This window comes from Notothenia coriiceps, unplaced genomic scaffold, assembly GCF_000735185.1.
Source record: "Notothenia coriiceps isolate Sejong01 unplaced genomic scaffold, NC01 NC01_scaffold00033697, whole genome shotgun sequence".
NCBI classification, from domain to species: Eukaryota; Metazoa; Chordata; class Actinopteri; order Perciformes; family Nototheniidae; genus Notothenia; species Notothenia coriiceps.
The window spans coordinates 24,679-35,242 of record NW_011366398.1 but is presented as its reverse complement, the minus strand read 5'-3'; the positions used below and the strand labels follow the sequence as shown (position 1 = coordinate 35,242).

Genomic DNA, 10,564 nt, shown 5'->3' with positions numbered 1-10,564 from the left:
CACAGCGGGAGGAGCTGCAGGTGGGCAGAGCTGCGTGTCTCCGTCCTGTCAGATTAGACTTCACTCGCGTTTATGTCCATATCGAGAGAAAGATAAATAATCTGAATTCAGTGTGCAGTTTACTTTGACGTGGGGGTGAGCAGCAGAGGTGGGGAGAGGCGGGGCTATTGCGTCATCATTATCAGAAAATGTTCGTATAAGGTGCACACACGGAGCCGTTGGACCCCCCAGAGCGTTGCGTATGCCGTTCTATCCACCTTGGGACCCGTTATCGTTTCCGCAGTTGTTTACTGTCATTTTCGGTCGTCCTCGTGTGGCAGAACGGTCTATATGACACTAAACAGTAACGCAAACGACCGTTTTCGTCCTCGTGGGGCCGGGGCCTCAGGATTTCAGTTATACGTCTCATCATCTTCCTGTCTGTCTATTCATGTTCTTACCAGTTCCACCAAAAATGTGCATGTCAATCTGCTCCAGCAGACACATCACAAACGTGTTGACCTGAGGCAGCAACCCAAACAGGAAAATGACCGGGAAACACAAGGCAAACACTGTAGGACAAAGAAAGGAACACATTAAAAAAGATAAGGAGAAAAAGGTTAAGGTGCTGAAGCGAACCCAGAAAACTACTATTCTATAATTGTAAAGGTTTCTATAAGGCGGTGTCAATGGGTGATGGGCAATGAATTTTCTCCTGTAGGTATTGTCCCCAGTACATGACCGGCGTTACATGTATGATATGTGTGTAATGTGTATTTGTAAAGGGCTTTGAGCATCTGGAAAAGCGCTATAATAAATGTATTATTATTATCCATGCATCAATGGCTAATCTCCAATCAAAGTGCTACTCCAAACATCAAATATAGACATTTTCAAGATGTTAGTCTTACGAAGTATTCATGTTTGAAAACTAACCAATGAGCATGTCCCTGATGCAGAGCAGGAAGTGTGCAGAGAAGAAGGTGACTCCGTAGAGAGAGAAGGGTTGCAGGTTGCCAAAGCGCCCTGATTGGTCAAAGATCCAGATCAGCACACAGCACAGGCAGAAGTAGACCGGCCGACTGTACACGATGATCCAGTTATGGCCCTGTCAAACATAAGATAACGAGGTGAGTCACAAACACACTGCAACAGGAAGAGGACATTTCTTGATTAGTTTGTTCTTTATGTACATTCTAGCAGATACAAAAAGGTGTAACCAATACTCACATGCATGGGAGAAGCTGCATCTGGTTGTACGCTCTGGAACAAAGAGGCAGAGAGATGAAGCTTTACAGATTTCACATGTTGCATTACAGAAAACAACAGAAGCAAAAATAAAAAAGGTGGAGACAATCATATAACGGGTTTATTGTATAGCGTACAGCAGGGCTATTCAAATCCGGCCCGGGGTGATATTTTCTGGCCCTTTGAGTATAATGTTAAAAAGTAATCAAATTATATTTTTTTAAAGGTTTCTTTTTGTGCCAGAGTGCCTTTATTCCAGAGAGGGTGTTACATTGAGAGATAGAGGGAAGTCAATGCCTGAAAACTTTGGCGGGCTCGGGTTTCGAACCCACCTACTAGCTACTTTAGTGACAAACTGTCATTTATTGCATCTCTGCGTGAATGATTAGATAATTTCACCTAAATGAAATCAAATGAAATGATGTTGATGGTTAAATGAGCTTCACATGTAGGCCTACTGAGTTCTGAACTTGCCATTTAGATCGCTAAAGGCCTTGGGGCTATGTTGTTTGATTGAATTAAACACAATATATGCACTCCACTATGCTGTTGTAGTATTTACTAGATCTGAAGCTCTTAATATGATTGCTCATATTTCAAGCCATCTTTTTCCCGGCCCCTTGCTTTGGATCATTTTCATCAACCGGCCCCATTCCAAACTAATTGAATAGCCCTGGTGTACAGTATTAAAACAAAATGTGGCTTAATTACTGTATGGAAAAGATCAAATGATTTTATTGTTGAAAGATGGGTAGACATCGAATTGCTCAAACCTATTGGAGCAATCGTTTACATGTTGTGGCTACTATAAATAATCTTATGAATGAAGTAACACCACATTTGTTTGTCAATTATCTTTGCAGCCATATAGTTGGACTACATTACATTACACGTCACTTGTTAGACGGTTTAATCCAAAGCGACTTACATACTCAATACTGTGGACAATCCCCACAGGAGCAATTTGGGGTGAAGTGTCTCAGGGACACAACGACATGCTGACTGCAGTGGGGTTTGAACCTGTGACCCCCTGATCCCAACACCAACGCACAACCCACTGCACCACACGCCACGACTACAAACCTATTGTCACGGTCAAAGGACGCAAACCCAATTTAAAAAGGGTCTGTGTTTTATTTAGGGTCTTTGTAGAGTTGTTTGTAGATCAACATTGTAATCAGTAGTAAAGAAACCCAGGGGACAAAAGAAGCATCCGGAAAAGTAATTGGATGAGTTAAAGAAAAGCCAGAAACAATGTACCTTCAGTAAAGAGTACTGGCAGCTGGCAATGACTAGGCAGAACTGGAAGACCCAGATGTCCCTGAAAAAGCCCTGGAACAACAGTAGGAACCCTAAGAAGGCCACCAGACTGGCCAGCACCACAGCAAACACGTTCTCCGCCACACGCCGGTTCCTGGGAAGAGAATGCAAAGAAATCAATAAGCTTTGACAACGCTATTTCACAGCTATCTAGATTTAGAAAATATCACAGTATTAGATCAAGCAAGTTAACAACTGGACATGAAACACTTCTTGAATAATATAAGCTTAAGAGCGAGAGACCAAACTAAATGTCATCTCTCCTCCACTCCAACAGTCTTGCGTACCTGTCCAACAACGCCAGGAGAGCTAATCGGTCGTATCGAACCCTCAGCCACTTTCTGGGCAGCACCCAGAAGCGATAGTATTGTTTGGGTTTGGCTTTCTCCTCAATCATTAGAGTGTTTTCCTGGGACTCTTGTAGGGACTCATGATCCAGATCAAACTAGTGATGAGGTGAGACATTAGTGAACAACAAGGAACATCTGGGATGGTTTGCTCTGATGTAGAGAGTCCTGACTTATTCACATGACAATTTTTCCATTGAATAATCTGCTGCATGAAACATTTATAGACTGCTAACCTCAGGCATTTCCAGAGGCACCCTGCGCACCTGCATGCCCTGTAACACCACAGGTCTGGGCTGGAGCATGGACAGGGCTGGAGCCCCTTCCTGGACCTCAGTGGAGGTGAAGCTTGACGACTGGGACTGTCTCTCCCTCTCTCTCTCCCTCTCCCTCTCCCTGCAATATTAAGGCATTCATTATGGCTTTTATTCACAATTAGTTTTAAAGCAAATAGAGTGCCGCAGTGACGCGTCCTAAAACCAGGAAGTAAGTTAGCATTTTACCACTTCCAGTTCCTTCGCCAAAACGCAGTGCAATTTCTCCATAGGATTTAGGAAAATAGCTGGAAATAAGGTCTGTGGTTGAAACACATTGAAGAGACGGATCACGTTTTGTTCTACGACATTAAATCCATCAGCAGTGACCCCACTGGTGATTTCTGAAGAGTTTACGTGTCTGAAAAACGATGGTTGTTAACAAGTGGCTGAATAGGACTACAGAAGTTGTCGAGGACGTTGTACGTCATTACACCGAACACGTGAACACTCACGCTAAGTTTTTTTCCCTGTTCTGCTTGAAAGCAAGTACCTGCCTCCTGCAAACTGTTAAAACAAACGCTTCAACTTGTACCATTTAGAATCTGTAGTTTTGAATATGGATCTTAAGTTGGCGTGACGTTGAAGCAGCGACCATGCTGTAGTTCCTTTATAGCATAACGTTAGCATTTTGCTTCTGGCGACTAGATTTATGATTCGAAAATGATAAAAGTAGGGTAGACATGTGGAGATTATCCGGCTGAACAAAACGTGATCCGTCTCTTAAATGTGTCTCAACCACAGACCTTATTTCCAGCTATTTTCCAAAACCCTATGGAGAAATTGCATTGCTTTTTTGTCGAAGGAACCGGAAGGAGATTACTTCCGGGTTTTAGGACGCGTCACTGTGGCACTCTATAGAAGGCAAAACTAGTAATAACATAATAACTTACTGGACTGGGTCCTCATAACCACCACCAGCTGGTCCAAATGTGTAGGACCTCTTCACTCCTGTTACAAAAAAAGACAGAAAGCTGTAATTTTCCAAAGACACATTCATAGCCGATACATTTGTCCAGATTTGAGAGAGTTCCCAATCTTCTCATTTTCCTATGACTCACCACCTTCGTCGTAGAAATAGTGCACGGCCCCCTCTGTTGTGTCGTCGAAGGTGGAGGCCTCATGGATGCCGCTGCGGGGCAGTAGGAGTGAGGAGGCGAACTGTAAGGCTGAGGGAAGAGTGCGGGTCCGCGAATGAGAGGAGGTCCGAGCCCGCTGGAGGTCCTGAAGGCTACAGGAACAAAAGCATGGGTTGAATATTCGTGTCTAACATTAAATTGAATACTTAATAAGTCTTGCCAAGTAGTTTAATTTAATATTTTAAAACCAAAACTTGTTGAGAATATTAATTTTATGACAAATTCCCCAAAATATTTCCCCTTAACACAGTAGTAAATTCAACTACGATTACATCAATCAGCTTTAATCTTGTAGATCGATTTGAAGACTGCAATGTGTAGGCAAGGCATCAGCTATAACCCTCACTTGTCCTTGACTCACCTGGGAGGGGATCCCATGGTGGAGGGGGGCGGTGTAGGGTTGCTCCCAGCATTGTGTCTCCTGCGGATGGCCTGGGTCCTCTTCACACTGCTGACTGATTCGTGTTTACCCCCATCCTCCGGACCCATGGCTGGAGAAGGGTTATCAGTTACATCAATGCAAAGGTTTATATGACAGTCAGGGTTCATACACTTTTTCACCAATGATTTTCAATGATTTTCAATGATTTTCCATGACCTTTACCTAATTTTCCATGACCACAAAAATAACTCTTTCTCAGCGGAACAAGAAAATAAGGTCTGCATATGAAACATGTTGTGCCTATCTAAAACAAATCAAATAGTAGGCTCACTAGCTCCTACAGGCTAAAGCAACTAAAATCTCACACCAGCAAAACACCTCAACAGTTAAATGGCATTTTACGTTTCATTACTATACGATACAGTATTTATTATCATTATAGTATTACTATTTCGGCGATTAGATAAAATATAAATTATATTTGATGCAACTTGCTACATTTCCATTATTTTTCCAAAACTTCGGGAAAAATATTGTTTTCCATAACTTTTCCAGGGCCTGGAATTTGCATTTTGAATTTCCATGACTTTTCCAGGTTTCTAATGACCGTAAGAACCCTGTACAGTTTCAACGCACAGTTCACTAGATCATTAACACTGGAATCTACTTTTGCAATTGTAACATTTGTATTTTAAAAGTAGTTGTGTAAAACCTTTTCTAAGTAAACATATACTTCTGCGCCATGTATAGTGGTTCAGTAACCGCTGTATGGTTAGATGATAGCTTGAAGCATTTCATTACTAGCATTTCACTGGCTAGCAATAAATGCCTTAATACTAAAAATGGTTGAACATATTTTTATAATCTTGCAACACAATGTGATTTGTTTGACTTCTGTTTTTATCTTATTTACTTGCCCTTAGCCAATATATTTTATCATATGTCAGAAAATAAATATTTGAAGGTTTATCAAGATCTGGCATCTGATGCAAATAAGAAAACTGCACTACAGGAATACACTAGTGTTTTTGTTGTGTTTTGTCTTGTTTGTCCTTATGGAGTATAAATGGACGAGCATGTGTTGTGCCATCGTGTTTCAGAATAACAATAAATGATCCTTTGACACGGAAAACATCCCAGGATTCTACCTTCACGCTAGAGAACATAAGCACACAGTGTGGACAGTGATCATAAGGTCACAATCACTCACCTCCTCCCACAGCTCCCTCTTCTACCAGCTCTTCGGCCCTCCAGCCCATCTGGTTACCCGTCCAAGAGCCTCCGAGAGAATCTAGTCGATGATGATGGTGGTGATGGTGATGATGATGAGTTCCAGGAAAGCCGTCAGTATGGATGGCGTGGGCTTCCAGATCAGACTTAGAGATGGTGAGAGTGCGAGGTGCAGGGGTGGAGGGCATTGTAAGCAGAGTAGAAGGCAAAGCCACTGTGTTGTTCTGGCCTCCACCTGCCCCATCCATACTGAGCACCCTGGCATGAGTCTTAGCACTAGCAGTGCTAGAAGAGCGCTGAGCAGCACGAGAATGTGAGGGGCCAGCAGTTTCAGGTAAATCCCCGTCCCTTGGAGTGGGCAGTTGAGTAGCAGCAGGGGATGTAACGCCAGTGTTAGCGAGGTCCGGGGAGTAGCAGGAGGTAGAGGAACTTGAGTCGTCATCATCATCGTCGTCGTCATCGTCATCATCAGAGCTGTACCGGCGCTGAGAGCCCAGACTGGAACCAGCGCTCATGTCGCTGCCGTCGTCCTCGTCGCTGGAATCCTCAAACAAACTTTCACTGTAAGCCTTGGCCCCCAGTCGGCTGCGCACTGGGATGTAATCTCTGTGTTGACTATGATTGTGGTGACGCCTGTAAGAGCCGCAGTCGAAACTACTACTTCCTGCTCCGGCTCGCCTGCGTGGAGCTTTCCTTCGGCCAGGCCTGTGCCCCACACTACTGCCGCTGGCCCGCAGCAGCTTCAAGTCTTTGGGGCGCACAACCTGCTGGGCTTGCAGAGCAGACTGGTCCGACAGTAAAAAGGGGGTCGAGGATATGGGCAGAGCAGGCTCAGAACAAACTAGACCCAGGGCCAGCCCTGAGGGCACTGAATTGGCCTGCCGAGGAGGGGGAAGAGGAGGAACAGTGACATTTCTGTCTAAATCACAAACCTCTGAGTGGCCACTACTCGAAGGGGAAGAGTTCTGGAGAGGCCGGTGGTGAGCAATATCACAGGGTACTGGGGACAAATCCTCTCCTTCAACAAGCGTCCTGTCTAGCCCCTGGCTGTGGGAGAATTCTTTGGAAGGCGAGCGCAGCAGCACACTATCAGACAGGTTATCAGTATCACTGCCACCCTGTCCTCCTGGATCGTCTGAGGGTTTGGGGAATTTGGAGCCTGTTGCTGGTGCTGAGGCATGTCCGTTTGCAGGCCGGCTGAATGAAGGACTTTCCAGCTGAGTGGAATCAGTCTTTTCACTGCGGTAACTGCTAACCGTGCTTAGCGTCTCTCGATCTGTGGTGGCTCCGCCCGCACTGAAACAGCTGTCTGTGGACCCGGCAGCCAGAGCCACTCCACTGCGGCTGCCCGGGTGCTCGGTGCCGGGTGCAAACGCCACGGGGTCAAGGCCCAAACCCAGGAGATTTTCACTCAGCTCCTCACTTAAGCTGCTCTTTATGAGGGGGCTGAGGGGAGTATGCCCCAGGCTCTCAGATTCAGCAGAGGGCCCGAGGGGAGAATAAGCCCCCAACCCATTGTCCTCAGGACTCTGTAAAGACAGTTGTTCTGGTAACTCCTTCAGTTCCTGCAACTGTTCTCTCTCGCCTCCATCTTCTTGACTGGAGGGTGAAGGGGGGATAGACAGGCAGACTCCAGGTTCAAAGCCACCGGACACTCCCATGAGTCCGGGGAAATCTCCTCCAAGAGCAGCAGCAATGCAGGACTGAACCACACTGGGGGTCCCTGTACAGTAAAACAGATACAAATCAGATTCACGTGCACTAACAAAGACCAACAACTGCTTTTTGTGTTGTTTTCCTATACACTTGCATGCATGCTAGGGCTGTACCCGAATACCCGTTCGTTGGAGTACTATTCGGGTTTCAATTTCGTTATTCAGATATTCGTTTTTTTTTTTCCCCAAATTGAATTTATTTAAATCTCCAATATCAACGTAAGAGCGTGTGTCTCTTCGGGGGGTGCTAACACTTAACCATAAACGTTATCGGTTACTTTCTCCGTCTTTATATGTAGATATTACTTTTCTCACGTTGTTTCCATAGCAACAACAACTTCCTGTCAACTGTGATAACCTTCAAAATAAAATGCGATATCCTTTTCAAATTCAAAGAACACAAATTGGGTTATATTAACAAATAACAAAATGAATGCTGTGAATACACCGAAATACACGTGTTGAAGCGGTTCGCTGCTGATTACTACGCCCCCCCCCCGTGCGGGCCGAATATTCGCAGCTGATTACTACCGAATATCCGGAGCCCGAAAAATGGTATTCGGGACAGCCCTAATGCATGCACTACCATTTATACTGATGGACAGTAGAAGGAGCCATGCCTACAATGGGGTGTTTACAGAATGTGTATGCCAATAGCCTGATCTGCATGTGAGCGTGACGGGTTTCCATACAGGCAGGATCAGACCGTGTTGACTGTGTATGATGCTGGTTTCTGCTCCCTTAATATTGTAACTTACTAATGGTGTCCTGAGACCTCTGGCGTAAGATCTCCCGGTGAGCTGACGTAACAATCATATTATTGCTTCCTTGCTCCCGCATCAACTCTTTGATATCTGATGTAAAAGGAAAAAAGGTCAATCCAAAATAGTGCACATTCATTTATCACAGGTTAAACTCACATAGATCTGACGCTTAGGTTTACGTGTGTAAGCCTTAGGACATCATTAGATTCATTTAGATGCAGTAGGAAAACATAAGACCACATATATTTACCCTTAGTGCCCCCTGTATCCTCCAGCTGGGGTAAAAACTCCTGAATTTTAAGGACAATTTAAAAAACAAACAAAAATAACGGGTTAGTGAACTCAAATGAACTCATATTTACATATATCAATAAAGGACATGACAACAGTTCTGAATATATTTGCACAGCAGACTGGCAGGGGAAATGACTGCATTACTATTTGAGGCATAGTATATTTATGAAGTCAAAAAAAATAAGTACGTTCCAATTAGTAGGATTGGAGATATTATGGAAGGAGATAAATGAAGACTGTTTGCTGTTATAAAATATTGTGATCCTCACCGACACCTGGTTCAGTCCATACAGAGAGTGCTGGGAGCTACAGCGGACAGGGGGTGTCGAGTTGACCTTCCGAAACACAGTCATCTCCACACCAACATGACTATCCCTGTTACACATACAGACAATTGAAAGGATGTCAAAGCATTGGGATTGAATAAGTGTTCACGAAAATGAGTCAGAAAAATATCTTACCTGCGGTGATTCCCATCATGGGCACCTGAACCTTCATCTCCTTCTTCTGTCTTTGGCGCTTCTGCTGTGAGTGAGGCATGCTTCTTCTCTACAATCTCTCCAAGGTCGAACATAGTATGAAGCCTGAAGTTCACCACCTTAATGGCCGTGAAAAAGACTGCAAGTACAGCAGAGTACACGCCTGCCACCACCAAGCTAGGAGGAAGAGCCTGAGAGGGAGTGGAAAAGCAAAAGTAACAGACATTCATTTGACAGCAGCTGGCAAACAGTAAAGTCCACATTTATAAAAGAAAATGTCTATTGCTAATTTCAAATAGGAAGTTGGACAGCTTGATTATAATACCATGACACTTCTTAAGAAGTTAGAAATGAGTTGTTTAAATATTCAAACTTTAGATTATTTACCAATACAATTGAAAAGGTTATTAAGGTTATTTTGTTTTTAACCCTGTTGTAAAAAACGGTCCTACTTGTAAATATTTGGCCTTGCCTAATGGCCACTCCTAAGCAGCAACTATGCAACACAATATGTTAGGCCAATGTCAAATGGCACGCGGGCCCAGCAAAATGTGAGCGCGGAGCGCGTGGAATTTTTTAGTGAGGCTCTTGANTTATGTAAACAAGTATTTGCAAGGAATACCTTTATATGATCATTATAGTTGTCATATAGTATTTCATACCCGCTTTTCATTTATTCTCGTATTCTTTAATAACTATAATGATCATATAAAGGTATTCCTTGCAAATACTTGTTTACATAAATGGTGACCAAACCGTTTGAGATAACTTACACTAAAGTGAACTATCTAAACACTCAGAGAGTCCTTACCTCACTGAGCTGACGTTATACGATCCTCTCAGGCTGACAGGAGAGGACTCTCCTCCACCTTGGTGTAGAAACAGCTCTTTATGTCCGTTAGCATAGCTAGCTAACCAGATGCTAACAACAGCATTCCACGTTACCGCTCGCGCACTCACAAAATGCGCTCGTGCCACACACACAGACCCAGAAGTACTTGTACTGTATATCATTATTTTCGATGTCTTTACTGTATAATCAGTGTAACAGATGAACAGATCGCCACTGGGCTTTCATCTAAACACGCCATGTAATGATAACAAACAAAGGTCAGGGGTCATTGGTCAAGCAACACACCAATCAGAGAGCAGCAGTGAGCACACCTCAGGCTGTGTTTTATATTTGTATTCTTTATTTCTGATGTATTTCACACAAAAAACCTTTAGTGGAAACGTTTTCACTTATATGATTAAAAAAAACGGTAAAGTGGCAAGGCTTGCCCACCCTGCGTTGGGGGGGCACAGTGACTAATTTGGGGGGGGCATGGCCCGCGAATGGCCCGCGAATGACCC

General features: G+C 44.0%; 1 protein-coding gene across 1 annotated transcript in view; it reads right to left on the bottom strand.

Moving 5' to 3' along the window:
- Positions 1-408: 408 nt before the first annotated feature.
- The window catches only part of LOC104961751 (pecanex-like protein 3), an 18,023-nt gene continuing 7,867 nt past the window's right edge, over positions 409-10,564 (bottom strand). The window contains exons 3-16 of the mRNA XM_010790088.1: positions 9,194-9,402; positions 9,002-9,107; positions 8,689-8,728; positions 8,433-8,528; positions 5,940-7,682; positions 4,709-4,838; positions 4,270-4,439; positions 4,102-4,159; positions 3,131-3,290; positions 2,835-2,992; positions 2,488-2,641; positions 1,210-1,242; positions 916-1,087; positions 409-551 (exon numbers count right to left, since the gene is read on the bottom strand). Coding sequence (XP_010788390.1) covers positions 409-551; positions 916-1,087; positions 1,210-1,242; positions 2,488-2,641; positions 2,835-2,992; positions 3,131-3,290; positions 4,102-4,159; positions 4,270-4,439; positions 4,709-4,838; positions 5,940-7,682; positions 8,433-8,528; positions 8,689-8,728; positions 9,002-9,107; positions 9,194-9,402 — 3,372 coding nt within the window. The remainder of the gene's footprint in view (positions 552-915; positions 1,088-1,209; positions 1,243-2,487; positions 2,642-2,834; positions 2,993-3,130; positions 3,291-4,101; positions 4,160-4,269; positions 4,440-4,708; positions 4,839-5,939; positions 7,683-8,432; positions 8,529-8,688; positions 8,729-9,001; positions 9,108-9,193; positions 9,403-10,564) is intronic.